The sequence below is a fragment of the Trichomycterus rosablanca genome, chromosome 5 (assembly GCF_030014385.1).
Source record: "Trichomycterus rosablanca isolate fTriRos1 chromosome 5, fTriRos1.hap1, whole genome shotgun sequence".
Classification (NCBI taxonomy): domain Eukaryota; kingdom Metazoa; phylum Chordata; class Actinopteri; order Siluriformes; family Trichomycteridae; genus Trichomycterus; species Trichomycterus rosablanca.
Genome location: NC_085992.1, coordinates 8,790,792 through 8,814,944, shown reverse-complemented (window position 1 = coordinate 8,814,944; position 24,153 = coordinate 8,790,792). Strand labels below are relative to the sequence as shown.

The following is a 24,153-nucleotide window of genomic DNA, read 5'->3' as shown; positions in this document are numbered from 1 at the left end:
TTTCAGCCACAATGCCCTGCTTGTGTCTGGCCATCCTCAGCTAATTATTGCCTCATTAAATGCTTCTGTAATTAAATTCAATGTTATACCCCTGTGGTTAGATTCCTAGAAACGTAATTGACTTAAATGACTAATTACATTTCTGTGCTATTGCCTGTGGATTGAATAGAAGCACATGAAACACCTTATGTACTCACTTCCTCCCTAAAACGGTGGTAATGGCTCCCATTTATGATTAATTCACAAAGTTTTTTGTCAGCTTGACCAAAAACGGGCTGCAACAGTACATATTAGCAAGCCAAACATGCATTAATTTATAGAAATATTAGACCCAAAGTGCTGGTCAATTCACAGTGTGTTGCCAGCTGCGAATGGCCAATGTGCAGGTTGGAAACCCTTGATTCAAACATAATGAACATCTGCGTCTTCTTTTTATTTATCACAATTGCTACAAAAACCTATTCTAGACATAATTTCTATTAGAGAAACGCTTCTACCAACTGCTGTGCCCTCTCTCCTGCTTCTTCTCTGTCGATGCACTGAAGTATAACTAAGCCAGCATGGAGGATATTCCACCGTTTCAATCAGACTCGGCCAACTTTACATAACACATCATTGCCAGGCATCCGCTTTTACATAAAGACAAAGACGCCACAAATACCGTCCAGAGCCGGGACTTAGAGCAGATGAGGGGAAGCGAGCAGGCTTTTTTTTCCGCTCCCTGTAAAGCTTCACGGCTCTGTGCTCAGTGACGATATCCATGCGAAAGGAGGCCGACTGTGCTCCCAGAATTGTACCTTTTCTCAACAGACTCTTTTAAGCTTGGAAATTCAATGTGACCTTTCAAATAAGGACAGATTATATTCAGGGTTCAAGCCTGATTGTACCGACCCTCTAGGATTTGTAAGCCAAACAGCCCGTAGTTGATGTATTGACTGACCGTATCCATAGACGCACGTTAAAATTGTGTTGCTGTTCAGAGACCATTTTGTCAGGAGTCTTGTGCGAGTGGGGCAAAAAATTAGAAACATACTGATGAATTCCTTCCTGAACAGACTGAGATATGGGATAAAGATGTCTCACAGCAGTATATTTTATTGTGTCCTGCTGCTATAAACCTGTATCCAATTGGACATCCGGTGGAGCACAGTATGTCATTGCAAGGCCACCAGACCTCAGTGCAGAGGACATAATGTCTGAATCAAAGACTCTTCATGTGGTTGTGTGACCAATCGCCTCCTGGTCTACCTGTCAGGACTGTGCCAGAGAGACAGCTAATCAATCTACAACAGAGATGTCCACATCTGCAGTGAACCAGGGCCACTTTAGCATAGCTCTATAAGCACTTTAATGACCAGGTCTACAGTGAATAATTTTGTAGGTCTTTTTAGCCTTGCATAGAGAGTTTACCAGCATTTCCAACTACCCAAATTACCACAACCTCTTAGTGACAGAAACCAGAAACTGGACTTGTTCTTTTGGCCAATGGTCAAGTATTAAAAGAACTTATGGTACTCAGGAGTACAGCTAACAGCACTGTGCCTGCCCAGTTGGTTTTATATGCTATGTAACAGCCTGAAACATAATACTGGGCACACATAACAGACTTATAAGTAAAAATAAATAAATAATAAAATACATTATACAGTATGCTATGTTTTCTAGTGCATTTATGCTAAAAGACAACTGAAATGAATTTTTCGGAAGGTGGAATTAACTACCTTCTAAAGTATCAAAAGACTTTATGATACTCTGGGGACGGCACAGTGGCTCTGTTGGTAGCACTTTTGCCTCACAACAAGAAGGTTCTGGGTTCTATTCCCAGGTTCAGTGGTCCAGGTCCTTTCTGTGTAAAGTTTGCATGTCATCCCGTGGTCTGCGTGGATTTCTTCCTCCTACAGTCCAAAGACATGCAAGTGAAGTGAATTGGAGATACAAAAGTGTCCATTACTGTGTTCAACAATAAAGACTTGAACTGATTACTCTTGTGTAACGAGTAATTATCTGTCCTGTCATGAATGTAACTAAAGTGTAAAACATGCCGTTAAAATCCTAATAAATAAATATAAATAAATCTGATACTCTGGAGTACATTTTGTTACATTATGAACAACTATTTCTTTGTTAGAGTGACACGGTGGCTCGGTGGGTAGCACTGTCGCCTTACAGCGAAAAAGTCCTGGGTTTGATTCCCAGGTGGAGCAGTCTGGGTTTTTTTTGTCTGAAGTTTGCATGTTGTCCTGTGTCTGTGTGGGTGTCCTCAGAAAGCTTTGGCTTCCTCTTACAATCAACAGACATAAAGTTAAGGTGAATTGGGAAAACAAAATTGGACATGATGGTGTTTAAAATTAACTTGGACTGATTATTCATGTGTAACCTGTAACCACCTGTCCTGTCATTAATGTAACCAAATAAATACATATTTTATTATTATTAATAGTATTGTTATTATTAATATTATTATTATTAATATTAATATTATTATTGTTGTTATTATTATTATTAACATCTTTATTATTATTGTTGTTATTATTAATATTATTGTTATTAATATTGTTATTGTTAATATTATTATTATTATTATTATTAATAATAATAATATCATTATTATTTGTTTAAGGAGAAAAATAATTAGATTCTTCAAAAAGAATTAACCAGATGACACTGAGTTTGTAGTGAGTCCACAGAGAGCAGCATGAATTACCCATTTATAATGTTAAACTTTCAAACTATTCAGCCTCGCAGAGCTCAGAGTTGTAATTTCACAGAAGTTCAGCATGGTTGTCTTGCTTTTGCTTCGGTTATGATTGCACACGACTCTGTGCTGTCATGTCTTATTCACATCTCTTCTGGCCCTGAAAAAGCCTGGAACTTCCCTTCCATCTGATACACTCCTAATCCAATCAGATGCATAACGGACGATCGGGGGAGCAGGCCACATATTAAATAGCCTGTTAATCTAGATTGATGAACATTCGATGTCAGCATTAACAATATTTTCAGAAGCAGAGAATAAAGAAAAATCAATGGCCTTTTTCGACCTGTCATTTCTAAAAGTATCTGTATAATGAATATACCTTCAGAAAAGGAACAAATGACACAAGTTGAAATATTCTTTTTAATTATTGGACATCCATAGTGGAATATGATTTACATTAATGAGCCTAAGTATATTAAAAGCATTTTATCCCCTGACATTCGAAACAATCAAATGATGGTCTTGGCATCTCCACATGAAGTGTACAAAGAGAGAGAGTGGGGTAATGTCATTTTAATTACTAATGGATCCCTTGATTGTTTAGCCTTTGATTTTTCTTTTTTGGCAAATCTAATAAGGCCGATAATATTTATCATATACGTGGCCCTTCAGGGGATGATGTGATTAGCTCGGTGGCTCATATTTACTTAGAGAGAGTGCTTATTCACCATGCCATTCGCTTAAAGCACTGGTTTATTTGAGGATTGAGGTTTCAGAGGCCGATCACAATCTTATATCTCACTCAAGTACTTACCCTTTTAATATATCATACGTAGTAAACACTGTCTGGGATGAAATGAATGATTTCTTTCTGCGGTATCCCTCACTGTAATTGCTGTTTGTGGTAGGACCTGTTGATCACAGTGTATCACTTTTATAACCATCGATTCCTGAACACACCCTAAGTGTGTGGTTGTATTCCTATATAAATATACACATAATACAGGACTTGAAATATTGAGCCACAGACCTGAGACTTAAATTAAACAAGCGTGAGATATTTCATTCTGTAGTTTCAAGCTTCTGTTTGAAATATACATTGATCAGCCATAACATTAAAACCACCTCCTTGTTTCTACACTCACTGACCATTTTATCAGCTCCACTTACCATATAAAAGCACTTTGTAGTTCTACAATTACTGATGTAGTCCATCTGTTTCTCTACATATCTTTTTAGCCTGCTTTCATGCTGTTCTTTAATGGTCAGGACCCCCACAGGACCACCACAGAGTAGTGGTGGATCATTCTCAGCACTGCAGTGACACTGACATGGTGGTGGTGTGTTAGTGTGTGTTGTGCTGGTATGAGTGGATCAGACACAGCAGCGCTGCTGGAGTTTTTAAATACCGTGTCCACTTACTGTCCACTCTATTAGACACATCTACCTAGTTGGTCCACCTTGTAGATGTAAAGTCAGAGACGATCGCTCATCTATTGATGCTGTTTGAGTTGGTCATCTTCTAGACCTTCATCAGTGCTCACAGGACGCTGCCCATGGGGCGCTGTTGGCTGGATGTTTTTGGTTGGTGGACTATTCTCAGTCCAGCAGTGACAGTGAGGTGTTTACAAACTCCATCAGCGCTGCTGTGTCTGATCCACTCATAACACACACTAACACACCACCACCATGTTAGTATCACTGCAGTGCTGAGAATGATCCACCACATAAATAATACCTGCTCTGTGGTGGTCCTGGGATAGTCCTGACCATTGAAGACCAGCATGAAAAGGGGGCTAACAAAACATGCAGAGAAACAGATGGACTACAGTCAGTAATTGTAGAAAAAAGGAGGTGGTTTTAATGTTATGGCTGATCAGTGTACGCTATGTGAACAAAGATTCAAGCATATAGCATCACACTGATTTTTAACATCATATAATGCCACTTTTCCAACAAGTCCAGTTTTTCAAATGTCTGCCCACCTAGAGCTGTTTCGGTCATTGGTATGTGCTGTTGTTGTGGAGTGGAAATCTCCAAATGGCAAACTTTCTCCAGAAGCAATATTTTGGAGTTGCTATGTCACCATCTTGTCACCTACACTTTGACGAGTGCAGTGCAGCTCAGCACTGTGTACTGAGAGACACACCCTGACAGCACTCTTTTCCCATCTCTGTGCAGGCGCCATCAATCAGCCAGCAGAGGTCTCATAACTTGCATTAGTTATGAGAGAGTCCCTATCCAGCTTTAATATCCCACCCCTATCTGAACAATAACAGGCCAATCGTTGTTCTTGTGGCAGCTCAGCCCAGCCGGCAGGCAGAGCTGAGACTCGATACGATGTATTCGAGATCCCAGCTCTGGTGTTCAGCGTGTGTTTTTACCACTGCGCCACCTGAGCAGCCTCCACCTGAGCAGCCTATTAATGCCAATGGTTTTGATAATTTTTTTATTGTCAGGCGTCCACAACTATTAGGTCATGTATTTTTCCAACATTCATTGGTATCATATACGTTTTTTTTTCTTAGATTGATTAGGGTTTTCCAAAATGCGAAGATAATTTGTATAAAATGTTAATTTCCATTATTTGTTTGCCATTTTGGCTTGGTCATACAAGTCAATGTTACATCATTTGAGTCCTGTAATAGCCAATATTGCTCCAGATGACGTGCATTTTTAATCTTATCATACAAGATAACCTAAACAAAGCTTGTTTAACTGTTTTTTATTCAGACCAGACAAGCCTTGTGTCATACCACTTAATCAGTTTGAGCAATAAAGAAAAAAAAGTATGCGTAATGGAAAAAAATATCCAAAGTCAGTTTGAAATGGCTTCGTATAAATCTGACTCACATTATGTGCGGTTGCATTATGATTTTCCCCTCTCTCATTCTTTCTGCTTGAATGTCATTGGCTAGATAGCTTTATTGCTTTAGACCCATGCGAGCAGACCAGGTTGGAGGGCCCTCAGAACGACAGATGAGGCTGGCAGGATATTGGCAGATGGAAGCATCCATTTCACTGCTAATTACGCGGGCCACCAGCCTCATCGGCTGACAGGGTTCAACTGGGCAATGTAAAGGCTGCCAGCTCCCATCCCGCACGCTTTATAAAACGCTCTTTAATCCTCTTGCACAATATCATTAACTTTGTAAGTGGATGAACACAATGGACAAGCAATTTAATTAACTTCTACCATTCTATGTTGGAAGGAGAGACTAAATGAAATTAATGCACAATATTTCCCCGGCCGGGCCGCCAACCTCGGGAATGGTCTGGATTGTTGGCAGGTCCTGCGCGGCTGCCAGTTTGGCCAATTACGCCTTGTTTAGAGCCATCCATAATGTTTTCCGCAAAAGGGGGAAATAAAATCAGCGGTTTGTAGATCAATCATACAAGCATGCCACTGGAGTTTAGTGGGCACTTTAACAAAATGAGAGATGCACTCTTTTAAACTGCTTTCTGTTTCTATTTCTGTTTCTCTGCCTCTGTAACCTTCTTTTCTTCCCTGTCTTTTTGGCTCGCTCTACTTTTATTTGTCTGTCAGTGTCCCTGTAACAGCTGATTATTTAAACCCGGCTGTAAACCCAGAAGGTCTGCGGTCATCTGGCCTGGTGATGCAGCTGGTGGTGTGAGTGCTGCACAGCTCCAAGGATCCATTTTTAATCCGCTCCGACTTGAACCTGAGTTTCTTCTGGTATCATGGTTTTCTCCACCCCCAAAAACATACCAGTAGGTGGTAGTGACTGATAAATGAGTAAGTGGAAACAAGGCATTGTGTGATGCCCTAAAAGTGACTTGTTGTCGTATTCCGGGTGTAGTCCTGTCTTGTACCCAGTGTTCCAGGATTGGCTCAAGACACTAATTTTTTAAGTACACCTCTTGCACACGTTGTAATGGCAGGCATATTGTAACATGTAAAGACAGGTAGAACATGAAGAGCTCTATGCAGATAGTAACCAGCTCCACCCTGGAGATGTGAGACAACCAGCCCAAGATGAGAGTCACACCTCTCTTGGGTGAAAACATTTTTTCCTGGGTTTCCCAGTGGCTGAGCCACCATTACTGATGACAAAGTCCTGTTTGGTTTCCCCAGAGGCCTTGGAACCGAGTGAGCCAGTTGGGACTTTATTGTTTTTAGGAGGAAGGAGGTAGGGGGGGTGCTTAAGTATGGGCTCCCCTGGGTTTATGAGGTGCTCAGGTAAAAACCGGTGGCTTTCCTTTTCCCAGAATTGGCTACTTTCGGATGTAGACAGGCAGGTGATGCAGCTGGGTGATCCAAGGATCCATCTTTGGTTCTCTCCTAAGAATGCTGTGTGTTCGGAACATGACATGTTCTTTTTATGTTCTTACGGGTTTCCTTCTGGTATCGTTTTTTTTCTGGTTTCCCAGTGGCTGAGCCACCACTGACGGCGATAAAACCCTGTTCAGTTTCCCAGTGGTCTTGGAACCGACTGAGCCAGTCGGGACTTTATTGTTTTTATGAGGAAGGAGGTAAGGGAGGTGCTTAAGTCTGGGCTCCCCGGGTTTATGAGGTGCTTGGGTAACAACCGGAGGCTTTCCTGTTCCCAGAATTGGCCACTTTTGGTTGTAGGCAGGCAGGTGATGCAGCTGGGTGATCCAAGGATCCATCGTTGGTCCTTTCTTAAGAATGCTGTGTGTTCAGAACATGACATGTTCTTTTTACGTTCTTACGGGTTCCTTCTGGTATCATTTTTCCCCGGGTTTCCCAGCGGCTGAGCCACCATTGACAGTACATGTTCGATTTCCCAGTGGTCTTGGAGTTGAGCAAGTCGGATGGGACTCGGGACTGTATGGTTTCAGGAGGAAGGGGGTATTTTAGGTTCTTTAAGTTTATTTCAGGACATAGAGTTTAAAAGAGCCTGTAAAATGAAAATAAATTCTCACACGCTTGGTAGCGGCTAAATTATTAACTGTGTTACAATGATGGACTGTTTCCATTCTTAGCCAGACCACGCCTACATTGTAAAGCATTTTAAACATCAACTTTCTCATGTGCCCGGGCCTATAGGCTTACAAACCAAGCCCAGCACAGAGGCCATCAGAGACCCCGGTGAGCGCGGTACTTGTTATTCAGGATCCGGAGCGAGCCGGCACCTCTCGAGCTGCCCTGCACAAACCTCCAATACTGCACAAACAGGCTGTTTGTCATCCTCAGCAATCACAACACCCTGAGAGAGCAAAAAGACGGGCAGAGACAGAGCATCAATAACAGGGTGGCTTTTCAGCGCAGAAATACAGATCGAGATGCCCTTGCGAAGCAATCCTTCCCCCTCCTTCCCATCTTTAGCTATATATGTTTGCCAAACAGCACCTTGCTCATTGATTGAGTATTCAGAGTATTGAGCCACACTGTCTATTATTCATGTGCTGCAGCAGGGCCTGACTGGATACACAGACGAAACTCTCATTTAAAGTTCCTCCGTCACCGGCGCTTATTTTGCAAGCAGGTTGGATGCGGGTTCGATCCGTCAGGGTCTGAAGGGACTGTGGTCAGTGTGAGAAAGCCGTGACGCAAACGCTCGAATATGCCACAAACTCAGCGCTGTAATTTTAATGTGTACAGAGAAGAAAACATGTTACATCATTCAGCTGGTCTCATTGTTTATAATAACTTAGTGAAATAACCTGGCATCAACCAAAGGGAATTTTTTAATAGAATTTAGAAATGTCACCCTGGTACTAACTCATACACTGATCCACTTTAAATTTATATACATTATGTCTATAAACAACAAGGTATAACATTTTACAGCATGAACAAAAAATTAAAAAAAAAAATTGAAAATATTCAGTCACTATATTATACTAAATTGTACAGGGGAGGCACGGTGGGTAGCACTGTTGTTCACAGCAAGAAGGTCATGGGTTCGATCCCTAGGTGAACCATGCTCTTCCCGTGTCTGTGTGGGTTTTCTCCGGGAGCTCCGGTTACCTCCCACAGTTCAAAGACGTGCAAGTGAGGTGAATTGGATATTGTGAAATTGTCTGTGACTGTGTTTGACATTAAACTTGTGAACTGAGGAATCTTGTGTAACCAGTGACTACCTGTTCTGTCATGAATGTAACCAAAATGTGCTCCACTTACCATACAAAAGCACTTTAGTTCTACAATTACTGACTGTAGTCCCTCTATTTCTCTACATACTTTTTTAACCTTCTTTTACTTTGATCTTCAATGGTCAGGACCACCACAGAGCAGGTATTACTTAAGTGTTGGATCATTCTCAGCACTGCAGTGACACTGACATGGTGGTGGTGTGTTAGTGTGTGTTGTGCCGGTATGAGTGGATCAGACACAGCAGCGCTGCTGGAGTAAATACCGTGTCCACTCACTGGCCACTCTTTTAGACACGCCTACCTAGTTGGTTTACCTTGTAGATGTAAAGTCAGAGACGATGGCTCATCTATTGCTGCTGTTTGAGTTGGTCATCTTCTAGACCTTCATCAGTGGTCACAGAACGCTGCCCACAAGGCGCTGTTGGCTGGATATATTTTGGTTGGTGGACTATTCTCAGTCCAGCAGTGACAGCGAGATGTTTAAAAACTCCATCAGCATTGTTGTGTCTTATCCACTCATACCAGCACAACACACACTAACACACCACCACCATGTCAGTGTCACTGCAGTGCTGAGAACGACCCACCACCCAAATAATACCTACTCTGTGGTGGTCCTGGGAGAGTCCTGACCATTGAAAAACAGCATTAAAAGGGGGCTAACAAAGCATGCAGAGAAAGAGATGGACTACAGTCAGTAATTGTAGAACTACAAAGTGCTTCTATATGGTAAGTGGAGCTGATTAAATGGACAGTGAATGTAGAAATAAGGAGGTGTTGTGGCTGACTGGTGTATATTTGTGGGGGGAGACCGGTGCAGATACTGGGAGAACAGGCAAACTCCACTCAGAAAGAACCCAGACCACTCCACCTAGGAGTCAAACCCATTACCTTCTTGCTTTAAGATGACAGTTCTAGGAGCCACTGTGCTGCCTGCATTCTTTTATATTAATGCTTATAGTTTTGGAACGTGATGTCCAACAAACTAGGGATTGCTATTAGGTAATACATTTACAAGCTTGGGTTTATAAATGGCAATTATTGTGCATTAATAGAAAATAATTAATTGGAAATTTGACAACTCGAAACAACTCGTATCATAAAGCTTGGGGTTGATGCATTTGTGCTTACTGGCCACTTTTTGGAATGGTGTACTGATGCTGGTTGGTATCAATATCAGTGTTTACTGACGATCTTGACCTGCATCTGTTTGATTTAGTGCATTGCTCTGCTGCCATTAGACTGGCTGATCAGATAATTATATGAAGACACACAGCGTAAATGAGGTGGTTTGTTTTTAATAAAAGAGTACATTTAGTAGCCGTTCAGTATCCTTAAAGATGAACTCTCCACAGTTAATGTCATCTCATCAAGCAGACTACGTACATTTTCCACGCAGGAGCTTTATACACTCCTCCCTATGAAGACCTGATGGCACATGACTAACAGCCTGACCCCCCACCTTGAGCTCGTGACCCACTAGAATTGCACTCGAGCGTGTGTACATTCGGACGACTCACCGTAGCCATCAGCCGAAAGCGTAGTCCTGACCAGCCAGGAAAAACGACTACATTTATGTTTGCTTTATGGCTCATTTTTCAAATTGAATGCAGAAAATCCATTAAAGGTCACGCGATTTCAGCATCTTTTTCTCGGGTAAGTGCATAAGAGCTTAGCCTGTAGCATAGTGCTTTAGAAGCCTGCCAGAAGCAGTTTCCCACAGTTAATACAAGCTAATACTCCAGCATTCCCACCTACTTGTTTTTTTTTACCATGTCTGTACTGTAAGTGTGATTGTTACTGACAACGATTTAATTGTTTGCTGACGGTAAAAGAGTTTGTTTGAAACTTGAGGACAGCTTTTGAATCGTGTTTACAACATGCGTCCACATATTTCACATTAAAATGACAGCTGTTTTTAAATGATGGATGCTTATTTAGGTAATAATTAATCCCCATTGTTAAGTATAAAGGTGGATGGTCCCTGGTGACCTGGGGACTTAATTAAAACACGTGAAATCATGGAATCAAAAAGGTACCAGGAGATTTTATATGTAGATTTATCTGCCTCGGCCAAGAAGCTACAACAGGGTTGCTGCTAACGAAAGAGTTCATACCACAGTTAAACCACCAGCAGATACATTCTGGCCATTTTATTAGGACCCTGATCCAATCTGCAAGTCCATGACGTTGAACATGTCAGATGGACTGGGTTATGTATGTCAGAATCAGAATTGTGTGTGTTTATGTGTGTCTGGACTTTGGGCACAGGTCTCGCTAGAAGACGTCTGGTCCTCATGCCACCCTCATGGAGTTTGAACCTTTTGGTCAGAAAAATGCACACCAGTAGTGCACTAGAGGTCATTTTGTAGGGCTCTGGCAGAGCTCCTTCTGTTCCTCCTTGCACCAAGGAGCAGATACCGGTCCTGCCGCTGGGTTGATGCCTTTCTACGGCCCTGTCCAGCTCTGTAAAACTGAAATAAAACTGAGACTGTGCTGGGAGACATGGACGTGGCATCGCGTCCGAGGAGGGTATATTCGCTTGACTCGTGCGTCCCCTTTTTATTCGCCCATACTTTGGTGGATTTGCTTGCAAGGCCAATCTCGCACCCGGAGAGTCACTCGCTGATCTCCACTTTCCTCCACTATTGTACAGGCACCTTGGGCTACTAATCAGGGTCCTTATACGGCATCGTAGGCCTCATCCCTTTTTTAGTCCAGTCTTTTCCCACTCGGCAGACTAGTGGGCAATTTCTTCCAATTATGCCTTGTAGGGGGCACCCAGCCGACCGGTAGCAGAGCTGAGATTTGAACTCTGAAGTTCCAACTGTGCCACCTTGGCCTGTTCACTTTTATTTGCACCCAAGCAAGTGAAATCGATTCAGGATCGTTTATGCCTCCTAACTGGCCAGATTAACTCCCTGAAGTTTAATAGTCTTGGTTTTATACCGTAATGATTAAGAGTTCCTTTCATTTTTGGGCAGTGTATTTAGCAGGGTCGGTGGCTCAACATTATGCTCCATCTCTTTCTTGTTTCACTGTTTGTTCGATAATCCACCTGTGGTCATGAACGAGTGAAAACGAGAGAGAGAAAGTGGGTCAGCCTTCCAAACGCCGGCCGTAAAACCTACCTTTTATGGCCCGGTTATTGTCTTTCTGTCTACAATTACTGCGATTACTCACTTCCCTCGCCGTCCCTTCTCCTGGCTCACCCAGCTTACTTAATAGAGTGCATTTTACTAATGGAAAATTAAGTAGTGACCGTGACAGTCCGGTTTATAAATATGTAAAATATACTTTTAATTATTTCAAGTGATTCGGGCAGGTAATCAATAACTCGGGACGTGACAAACATACGCTTGACGCGGGTCATTGTAAAGCAGCGGGTAAAAAAGATAAGCGCTTCCTGTCAGCGCGCTCCAGCTCCTATTAATATTTTGAAGCTGTCATGGCTCGAGACAAATGGATTAATTGCGGCCCGCTAATATAATAGGTTCTTCATGAAGAGTGCTCCGGCACAGGAGGAGGGGACGGGTGAGGGGGAAAACGAGGCAGTCCGTTTGAACTCTGACGTTAAATATTTATTCGAACTCTTACATAGTTTTTTATGAGGCCTCACGCCGCAGCTCGGGTGCAATTGTTCATCATTTATTTCAGTGGTGATTAATTGGAATTTACTGGGAGTAATCATGAGCGTACCATTAGCACTGATTGCATTTAGAGAGGTTATTTGGATTTGGTTTTGTGTGACAGTAGAACAAAGAGTGACTAACGCTGTATTGAGCTTCAGTCAGGCTCAGAGAGAGCAGCTGCTGCCACTTTACCTGTTACTCTGATTCAAAGACATGCTGGTTATACTCAGATAAGAAGTAATATAAAATAACCCATATGATTTTTATCTTTTTTAATAAGTTATTACTGTTATTGAAGGGCGGTGCAGTGGATAGCACTGTCGCCTCACAGCACAAAGGGCCCGGGTTCGATTTTTCAGCCAGACAGCCCAGGTCCTTTCACTGTGTTTTTTTTATACTCTCACTGTGTCCGTGTGGGTTTTCTCTCACATGTACAAAGACATGCAGTCAGGCCAACCGGTGCTACTAAAGTGCCCTAGTGTGTGTGAATGGGTGGAATCAGATCCACTGCAAGTGTGGTGTTTCAGAATGATGGGTATTAATATGTGGTTTGTTACTCCACTATTAATCCATTATTATTATTATTGTTATTATTGTTATTATTATTATTATTATTATTATTATTATTATTATTATTAGGGATGTAACAATGCACCACAAGACAGTTAAAAATCGATTCACATGTGTAACGATTCAAATTGGTTTACATGTATAATGAATCGATATTCACTTTAAGCAGAGGGCACTGGCGCTATTCACCTTGCCTGGTTGATGTCACTACAGGGTTGCCAGGTTTGGAATTTTACAGCAAAATTTATTCATGTGAGGATACTTTATTTGTATTATTCATTTATTTATTTAATGTGGGATTTATTTCATTTCAGTTTTTTTTTTTACACAAAAAGGGAAATGTGCAGCATTGTTTTGCATAGTTTGTAGTGGGTAGTGTGTATTGTTACATCCCTAATTATTATTATTATTATTTTTATTATTACCTGTTTAATTGTATTGTATAATTACATTTTTGTTGTTATTTTATTTATATTAATAATTATATTATTTAATTATTTGATTAATTTTGTTATTACTGTAAATAATAGTAACAATAAGGGTCTTGTTATTTTAATATATTAATAATTTGATTATTTAATTATTTGTATATTTTCGTTAGTACTATAAATAATAATAATAATAATAAAGGTGTTGTTGTTATTTTAATATATTACCTGTTAATTATTGTTGTTATCTGCATGAACCCCACAATTGACCCCACAACTTCACAATATTTTTACACCATATTAAATTCATTGTTATTTTAAAGGCCAAATATGCAGAAGTAGGTGTAATAATAAGCAAACAATAACTAAATTATACGTCTTGACAACAGTTGCATTAAACACTGTGGATGTCCTCATTCAAATTTAAATGTACAATTTTTAAATAAAATATACTAGTAAGAGTTTATTTGTATTTTTGTTGTTGTAAATAAAATCGGATAAAATCTCAGATTGCTGTAAGGCTAATATTAAACCCCAAACCACCCATTAGTCTATAGCCATTATAGTCCAGACTATTACAAATTATTGAAAAAACGTTCTAATTAAATGCTTGAAAATTAAATATATATTGAAAGACATAGTATTTGTTGACTCTTGGTGTCTGATGGTGTCACTCTTGCCCTCATGTTGTGTTCATCTGGTACTGACCTGCTCTGTATTGTAAAGCACCGGACGTGTTTGGGTTTACGAGAGCATTGAGAGAGCGACTCTTAGCATCGAGGTCTCAGAGGACCGGACTCGGCTCTCTGGCTTTATCTGCTGCTGGAGAGTGTGAGAGGAGAAAGCTCCTCCAAAAGCAGCTAGTGGACTGTGAACCGGATCAAATCCCTTAGCCTCAGTCCTCTCTCCCTTTTCTTGCCGAGTTTGTTTGGAGTGTCTGCAGGCTGGGAAAGTGTCTGATTGTTCAGTAAAATTAAGAATCTAATCCCATTGAAGTAAATCTTTGGTCATGCTAAACACTGTCTGACTCAGTCCGAGGGGGAAAGGATCAGATTACTTTAACAGAATCAAGTCCATCTGTAAATTACATGTCATATTTGGGTATTGTTACATGAGAAAGTGGTGGCAGATTTAATCACATCCAGTTCCCCCCATTCACCTGGGAATAGTGGGTCGCAGGGCTTTTGTAAGCTCGTGTACATGAAAGGAGTGTTTTTAGAAAGGAAATGTTGTGTACAGCAGTTTATGTGCAAAATTTATATGCAAAAATGCTGATGAAGATTTTTTATGTATGATTTTTTTTTTACCCAAAATCATTGTGTAAACATTGAGAGATTAATCAGCTACAGAACAGAATTTAAATGTATATACAAGAGTAGAAAGTAGTGAGAATTTTTTATATAATATAATATATATACACCGATTAGGCATAACATTATGACCACCTTCCTAATATTGTGTTGGTCCCCCTTTTGCTGCCAAAACAGCCCTGCAACTGCGATACACTGTGTATTCTGACACCTTTTTATCAGAACCAGCATTAACTTCTGCAGCAATTTGAGCTACAGTAGCTCATCTGTTGGATCGGACCACACGGGCCAGCCTTCGCTCCCCACTTGCATCAGTGAGCTTTGGCCGCCCATGACCCTGTCGCCGGTTTACCACTGTTCCTTCCTTGGACCACTTTTGATAGATACTGACCACTGCAGACCCCACAAGAGCTGCAGTTTTGGAGATGCTCTGACCCAGTCGTCAAGCCATCACAATCTGACCCTTGTCAAACTCACACAAATACTTATGCATGTCCATTTTTCCTGCTTTGAACACATGAACTTTGAGGAAAAAATGTTCACTTGCTGCCTAATATATCCCACCCACTAACAGGTGCTGTGATGAAGAGATAATCAGTGTTATTCACTTCACCTGTCAGTGCTCATAATGTTATGCCTAGTCGGTGTATATGCATATTATTAAAATTGATTGTATTTTTAGACATGATTTTTAAATGTTAAGCTCTTTTTGGATGGAAGGTTCTAATTATATTAAGTCTCTTTTTTGGTCACATGAAATGTCACACTTTTTTATTTAAAACAGACTTATTACAGAGTATTGTGTGATATGTCAGCCTTCAAGCAGCACAGGAAGGGTTGACTGGAATAGACACAAAGAAATTTGGATAGGACTGGAGAGTACTTGGATGCGTCTGTTGAGTGATTAATCAAAACTGAAGTTGTTTGGCTCTAGCTACTGTGAAATGATGGAGATTTCTGACCAGAAAAATACTATCCCAGTGGGATAGATTGTCTTCTGTATATGTTGTATAAAACCTTCTCATCACGTTATTTGCTAATCCATCTTTCAATTTTTTTCCAGGCACTAGGAGTTTGCTACTTTGTACACGAGTCCCTAAAAACCATCCAACAGTTTGACTTCAAAGGTAAGTTTTTTTTATTTCATTACCCAAAGCTAATCCTGGTTTCCTGACAGATCTGTCCAGCTCTATTAGCCTGATGTGATCCGTGTGAGCCGGGCTCGAGTAATGCACAGAGATGGAGTTAGTAATAAGGAAAGCCAATGCTTATTACTATTAGAATTTAATTCATGAGATTTCCCACCGCTCTAATATTCTGCACGAGCTATTGGACGGTTAGCAATGACCTCATCTGTGGCAGGAGTCGAAGGTGGCGAGTCTCTGCGGTCGCATTAATTAAAGCTGCACCTATTACACTGGTGTCAGCATTAGTTGCTGTCGCCTCTGTGAAGGACGTAGAGGACACATGACCCTTCTGCTCGATACTGATACTTATTTGGCACATTTTCAGCTGTTTGATGATGAATGAGGTTTTGTCCATTAATTAATACATTTGCCAGCTAGAGAAACTTATTGTGGCCAAAAACAAATATATATACACACCGATCAGCCATAACAATAAAACCACCTTCTTGTTTCTACACTCACTGCCCATTTTATCAGCTCCACTTACCATATAGAAGCACTTTGAAGTTCTACAATTACTGATTGTAGTCCATCTGTTTATCTACATACTTTTTTAGCCTGCTTTCACCCTGTTCTTCAATGGTCAGGACCCCCACAGGACCACCACAGAGCAGGTATTATTTAGGTGGTGGATCATTCTCAGCCCTGCAGTGACAATGACATGGTGGTGGTATGTTAATGTGTGTTGTGCTGGTAGAAGTTGATCAGACACAGCAGCGCTGCTGGAGTTTTTAAATACCGTGTCCACTCACTGTCCACTCTATTAGACACTCCTACCTAGTTGGTCCACCTTGTAGATGTAAAGTCAGAGACGATCGCTCATCTATTCTGCTGTTTGAGTTGGTCATCTTCTAGACCTTCATCAGTGGTCACAGGACGCTGCCCACAGGGCACTGTTGGCTGGTAATTTTGGCTGGTGGACTATTCTCAGCCCAGCAGTGACAGTGAGGTGTTTAAAAACTCCATCAGTGCTGCTGTGTCTGATTCACTCATACCAGCACAACACACACTAACACACCACCACCACGTCAGTGTCAATGCAGTGCTGAGAATGATCCACCACCCAAATAATAGCTGCTCTGTGGTGGTCCTGGAAGAGTCCTGACCATTGAAGAACAGGGTAAAAGGAGGCTAATAAAGCATGCAGAGAAACAGATGAACTACAGTCAGTAATTGTAGAACTACAAAGTGCTCTTAAATGGTAAGTGGAGCTGAAAAAATGGACAGTGAGTGTAGAAACAAGGAGGTGGTTTTAATGTTATGGCTGATCGGTGTACATATAAATTGCTACAGACATCCACTTGTAAGAGACGTATTTTAAGGCACCCTTGGGATCACAATAATTTCTATAACTGTTCTTTTTAATGACTAAATTATTGGAATATGTACTTAATGTACATTTAAGATGAAATCTGTGTGCTTAAAAGTATACAAACCGGAACTTAGGTGATACATTGAGTGGTGGGGAAAGTTCAATAATGCCATTTAGTTTCAAACTTGGCCCCCTAATTACAGTATTTGTTAATGATGATAATTAACTGTAGTTTTTTATACTCTTATAAATAAGGTACGGACAAAAGTATTGGGCCAGGTGCTGGGCCAGGTGCTCCGGTTTCCTCCAACAGTCCAAAGACATGTAGTCAGGTTAATTGGAGATACAAAAGTGCCCTAGGTGTAAAAGTGTGTGTGTTTGCCCTGTGATGGACTGGCGACCTGTCCAGGGCATTTCCTACCTTTCACCCAGTACACTTGACCCACTGTGACCTTGACCAGGCTAAAGTGGTGGTAAAACAGACAGTGAATGAATGAATGCTTCCTTTTTACAAGAGTAGCTTTCCTTTCTACAAAACTTTGGATTGTGTCTGTGGGAATTTATCTACTTGCCGGCATTGGATGCACAGATTCATAACGTCCCTGAGGTTCACAATTGGTCTAGCGAACGTGAGGGCCGGTCAGATAATCAGCCTTTTACTGAGCCTTTCACAGCCTTTTTTAAGTGATTGGCATTTTAAAAGCCTTATTCTAAAACATTATTATGTTAAACTATAATCTATTTAACAGTGTGAGATATTTGCATAAATTATTCCCATATGTAAATCAAATATACATTCATATCTTATGTGTTTTTTGTATTGCACAATTTTACCATTTGTAAACATGAAACACCCAGGGCAGTGGTAGCTTAGTGGTTAAGGTACTGGACTAGTAATCAGAAGGTTGACTGTTCAAGCCCCATCACTGCTGAGTTGCCACTGTTGGGCCTATAAGCAAGGCCCTTAACCCTCAATTGCACAAATTGTATTCAGACATAATTGTAGGTTGCTTTAGATATAATCACCTGCTAAATGCTGTATATATAAACGTTACAATGTCATATAGAGTTTAGTTTTACTTTCTTTGACTTTACAATAGTTTTACTATACACAGTTTTACTTCCAATAATCTTTTAATTAAGATTTAAGAGGCTTTATTGACATATTAGCTATATACAGGGACCAGGGTGCAACTCAGAACACAAAGCAATGTACAGCAAACAATGCAATGTACACAGTGCAGATAAAAAACAGTACAATAAATACAAGAGACATTTCTAATCTAAAGCAATTGAAGAGGGATGGGACCAAAAGACGTGTGTTTTTGGCCAGTTCACAGTACAGAATGATGCAAAGTGAGGAAAAAAAAAAAATCAACATACACCGATTAGGCATAACATTATGACCACCTTCCTACTATTGTGTTGGTCCCCCTTTTGCTGCCAAAAACAGCCCTGCAACTGTGATGCTCTGTGTATTCTGACACCTTTCTATCAGAACCAGCATTAACTTCTGCAGCAATTTGAGCTACAGTAGCTCGTCTGTTGGATCGGACCACACGGGCCAGCCTTCGCTCCCCACATGCATCAGTGAGCCTTGGCCGCCCATGACCCTGTCACCGGTTTACCACTGTTCCTTCCTTGGACCACTTTTGATAGATACTGACAACATGGGAACACCCCACAAGAGCTGCTGTTTTGGAGATGCTCTGACCCAGTCATCTAGCCATCACAATTTGACCCTTGTCAAACTTGACCATTTTTCCTGCTTCTAACACATCAACTTTGAGGATAAAATGTTCACTTGTTGCCTAATATATCCCACCTACTAACAGGTGCCGTGACGAAGAGATAATCACTTCACTTCACCTGTGTTATTCACTTCACCTGTCAGTGGTCATAATGTTATGTTTGGTCAATGTATTTTGAAATATAGCAACTGTCTATATGTACACATAATATGCTATATATTACTTATATTATGTTTATAGTATATGTTGTTTTTATATATAATATATAACAATTAATAAGTGCAGTGCAATTTTTAATCCAATGTAGCAAATTTTTGTATAACTGGCAGTTATACTGTTTTACATTTTTAAGGTTTTTATCTTAATTGTGATTATTTCTCTATTTGTAAGTTCTTCTTTGTACTGCTGTAACAAGTTATCTCTGAGGGGGTGAAAAAAGTCTTATTTTATCTTTATCGTATTAATTTAAATCTGATTAATCTATAAATTTTCATATAAAGTACTGAAAGATAGCTATCCGAGTGCAGGTAGTTTTGCTTAGTTTGATTTATATCCAGTAGGTGGAGCAGTTGTCTGAGTAAGGCACAAACACCCTGACTGGAATAAACTCGAATAGAAAATTCTCACTGAGGTTTTAGCTCGATTCCTGTCCCCTTCTTAATTACTCAATAAATTACATTGACAGTTCATCTGTGTCCCAGTGGTGGCTCTTCTGTTCACCTACTACTGTTTTACTGTTAATACATTTCCATTCCCAGCTTCAGTGCCCCCTGCTCAAAGTGTTTTTGTGCATTTCATTTATTTTATCCAGCCAAGAAGTTCAAAAAGCTGGTTGGCAAGGAGATCCATTCGGACACTTTACAGGGCATCACCACGCTGGAGAAGGAGAAGTTTCCGAAAGACTACTTTCCTGAGGTGGGTCTGTTTCTCTCACCCAGTTTATTAAGTTTATTTCCACAGGTAAGTTTGTAAAAGTTTGTAAAAAGTCGGCATAAAAAGTAAATTGAAATTGCAGGCCTTCTTGAAGCATCTGCAAATCAGAGCTGGTACATTGGTGTTATGCCAAATCCTGCATTCTAAACTGTATTTTAAATACATAATAAACTATTACATATCAGCTTTGAAAACCTATGTTGAACCTATTATGCATCAGTATGGATTTGCTAGTCTGACTGGAAACAGGCATGGAGTAAATTAAACTCTGTACTCTGTATTTAACTGTACATGTAGATACGTTGGTTATAAATAATTAATTAAAAGAAAGTAGCAATATTTTGCCTTATTGCACAATATTAAGGTGGGACATCATTGCTCATCACATGCTTTCTAAAATCTTTCATAGCTGTTCAAATGGGCTGAGGTTTGATTACTGCAAAGACAATAGCATATTATGTATAATTTCTTTACTCATCAAACCATCCATTGGCTCCCCAAAGAGGCCCTGTCATCCTGGAAAAGACTACTCTTATTATGATTGGAATATATGTATGGTTTGGTTTTATATTAAATAAACAGAAACTGGGGTGGCACAGTGGCTAAGTGGGTAGCACCGTCACCTCACAGCAAGAAGGTCCTGGGTTCGAGCCTCAGGTGGGGCAGTCCGGGTCCTTTCTGTGCAGAGTTTGCATGTTCTCCCCGTGTCTTCTTGGGTTTCCTCCAGGAGCTCCGGTTTCCTCCCACAGTCCAAAAATATGCAGTCAGGTTAATTGGAGACTCTGAATTGCCCTATAGGTGAATGAGTGTGTCTGCCTTGCGATGGACTGGTGCCCCGTCCAGAGTGTTACTGTGTGCCTTGTGCCCATTGAAAAGCTGGGATAGGCTCCTGTTAAAACACCGCTCAGCTACGCAGAGAGACATTTTTTGTGACTGAAGCTCCTGCCACAGAAATGTGTATCTGTGGCGATGTAGCTCTTTGTATTGAGGTATATGTTTACTATCCGGCCCGGGTGGCACTAGTCCACTAGCCCACCACCTCTAAGAATTAAACCCAGTGCTATCAGACGGCAGGGTCGACACATACAGTACATGGTCGGCTATGTCTGTGTGGCGGGTGATTGAAACCCTGAGATTAAGTCTTCTGCTCAATGTTTCCTGGTAAAATTCTACCCACCACGACCCAATAAAACAATAATTCGACTATGCATACTTACTGTAGTGTGTCTGTGTGTATACGTGTTGCCCTATGCTATGTAGCGACGTTCCCCGTGTTCGAAACCGCTTCAGTAATAAAGATTGCGAGCGCTCGTGTGTCAGGCTGCTTCGCGGAGCTCATCAGTTACCCACGCTCTGGCGGCCCGGCCCGGCAAATATATGCAAAGGCAGACAGTGCTGGCCTTTCACGGGCTTCTCCCAATTTCCTCATCCTTCACACAAGCCCGCACACACCAGTACCTTCCCTCTGTGTTCCCCCTGCCTCCAAATGTGACATTTCCACACGATCTAAAAGCAATTACTGGGAATCAGTTGCTACACCGTTCACAATAATTACCAGAACACAAGCAAAACAAAAACAGCAAGGTTGGCTGAATGGGGAAAAGCACGCGGGCAGGGGAGGGGGGCGAGAAAACAAAAAGTTTACGCATTGATTTATGTGATTCACGCCTGCGTTATGAATCTCAGATGATGCTCTGGAGAGCAGCACTCCAGATAATGTTATCCCATTTAAAGCTGCACATTTGTATAGTCTAGCAGGGTCCAGGTACTCTCCCTTACCCTAGTACATTCACACACACACACACACACACACACACTGAGCGCTCTCCGTAGTGAGAGATTGGTTGTTATCATAGATCACGGATATGGCGCAGACCTCTTATGAAAGATGAATTAATTCCACTAATGCTCTAATGCAGGCCTGTGGTAAGGTGGCTCGGCTGGTGATAACCCGGGCTTCGTCCCCGCTCCCACCTCGTGATTTATGCCCTCTTTTAGTAGATGAAACCGGCCAGATTCGCCATCCATCTGCTGCTTTAAAAGAATTCTATTAATGTCAAATCTGAAGTAAGACACAGGTTTGACTGGTTGAGTTCTGCCCCTGCTTTTCCGGTTCTGGATTGTGACAGATTTTTTTGGGGTTGTGAAATTAGTGATAAATAATAATATAGGGACAGAGAGAGCTTGTGGGAAAGAAAACTGCGTCATCACAACATTTTGGGGCTTTAGCTAACTAGCTAACTTTGTTTTAGAACTGTAGATGTACCAACAGAAGTGTTAAAGAGAGTTTAAGAGTTATACATGCTGTCTTATAAATTATGAATGGTTTATAGTGAGAGGTTAAAGCATCACTTAAGAAAATCTTCCAGTTCTTTGAGGAATGAAGGGCAGTTGTAGCCTAGTAGTTAAGGTACTGGACTAGTAATTGAAAGGTTGCTGGTTCAAGCCCCACCACTGCCAGGTTGCCACTGTTGGGCCCTTGAGCAAGGCCCTTCTCCCTCAGTTGCTTAGACAATATACTGTCACAGTACTGTAAGTCACTTTGGATAAAAGCGTCTGCTAAATGCCGAAAACTTAAATGTAAATGAAGGAGGTGGTGAGTTACTTCACAGTCAAAGCCCGAGAACCTCTAGAAAGCTTTACAATGTTTAATCTGGTAAATTAGAAGACAATGGAAAGCAAAGCTGAACACTAGTGTTCATCAGTCTTTAATATAGCAGTAGGCTTTCCTGTAATATGGGACCATTATCAGGAACCATAGGCTGTCCCTGGTCTTCTAGAATCACATTATTTATGTTAGCTGTGGGTGGCTTGGCGGGTAGCACTGTCACCTTATAGCAAGAAGGTCCTGGGTTTGATTTCCAGGTAGAGCATTCTATTGTTTCTGTTTTTTCCATTGGGTGGCTCGGTGGGTAGCACTGTCACCTCACAGCAAGAAGGTCCTGGGTTCGATCCCCAGGTGGGCGGTCTGGGACCTTTCTGTGTGGAGTTTGCATGTTCTCCCTGTGTCTGCATAGGTTTCCTCCCACGGTCCAAAGACATGCAAGTGAGGTGAACTGGAGATACAAAATTGTCCATGACTGTGTTCAATATAACCTTGTGAACTGATGAATCTTGTGTAATGAGCAGCTACCGTTCCAGTCATGAATGTAACCAAAGTGTAAAACTTGATGTTAAAATCCCAATAAACAAAAAAACTGTTTTCTCCATTTGTGGATAATGGCTCTCACTGTGGTTTGGTGGAGTCCAAGAGCCTTTGCAATGATGTTGTTATCCTTTACAGGGTTTGTTGTGCACCTCTAATAGGACTGTTTTGAGTCCTTCTAGCCTGCTTCACATTGCCAGACAGGTTTTATTTAAGTGATGTTTAGATTTACCAGGTCTGGCAGTAATCATGCCTGGGTATGACTAGTAAAATTGGACCCATTTGTCAACTGAATTTGGTTACCTGGGTAATTTAGTAGCTAGGAAGAAAGTTCGCTTTTGGCAGGGTCAGTTAGGGCTGAACTGCATTTTCCCTTTAATAATAATAATAATTATAATAATTACCTGGGTCTTTGTCCAATATTAAAAGTAGTTTTTTGATCTGAAACATAAAAGTGTGTCAAAAATAGAAGGGTGCACAGCTGTGTATTTTCATTTTCCAGTGTTTTCAGGATAGGCTTATTACCACAGAACTGCTGTGGTAAAGTGGGAGCATTTGCTTGCTGTGCATTTTGTGCATGTTTTTGTAGCCTCATCTCCAGAATGACTTGAAACGCCCATCACTAGTTTTAACTTACTGGCATCATCAATAAATTCTTACATGTCTGGGTGACATCATTGCACGGGAAGGACTTTCATTCTCTCATTTGATTGACAGGCGGTGGCTTTTACTGGCAGTACAACAAGGAGAAAACACCTCTCACTGTCAAACCCTCTTTGTAAGTCTAAATATGTGTGGGAGGTCGTTAGATCTAGAGATCTAAAGTATTTAAAAATGTGTTCACAGCAAATAGTAGTTTAACACCTTTAGAGTTCACGTATCCATCATCCCAAGTTAAATGTGCTGGTGTCTATGTATGTGTTGTAGTTCTTTTAAGGAACCCTTATCTCCCCCTCATATCTTAGTGCTATGCTCTGACCCTGGATCCCCTTCAGATGGCTTTGTCGGTCCAGTGTAAATGACTTTCCCCTCCCAGTATGCAAAAACGTTGTAGCCGTGAGTTATGGCTCTAAGTGGTGGCCAAGCGAAGGGACGATATTAATTGA

At 41.0% G+C, this 24,153-nt stretch overlaps 1 protein-coding gene across 1 annotated transcript in view; it reads left to right on the top strand.

Annotated features, from left to right (window-relative positions):
- Window positions 1-24,153, top strand: part of LOC134314261 (inositol polyphosphate-5-phosphatase A-like) — a 227,699-nt gene that overhangs the window by 123,446 nt on the left and 80,100 nt on the right. Inside the window, exons 5-6 of the mRNA XM_062994820.1 lie at window positions 15,783-15,846; window positions 19,781-19,884. Coding sequence (XP_062850890.1) covers window positions 15,783-15,846; window positions 19,781-19,884 — 168 coding nt within the window. The remainder of the gene's footprint in view (window positions 1-15,782; window positions 15,847-19,780; window positions 19,885-24,153) is intronic.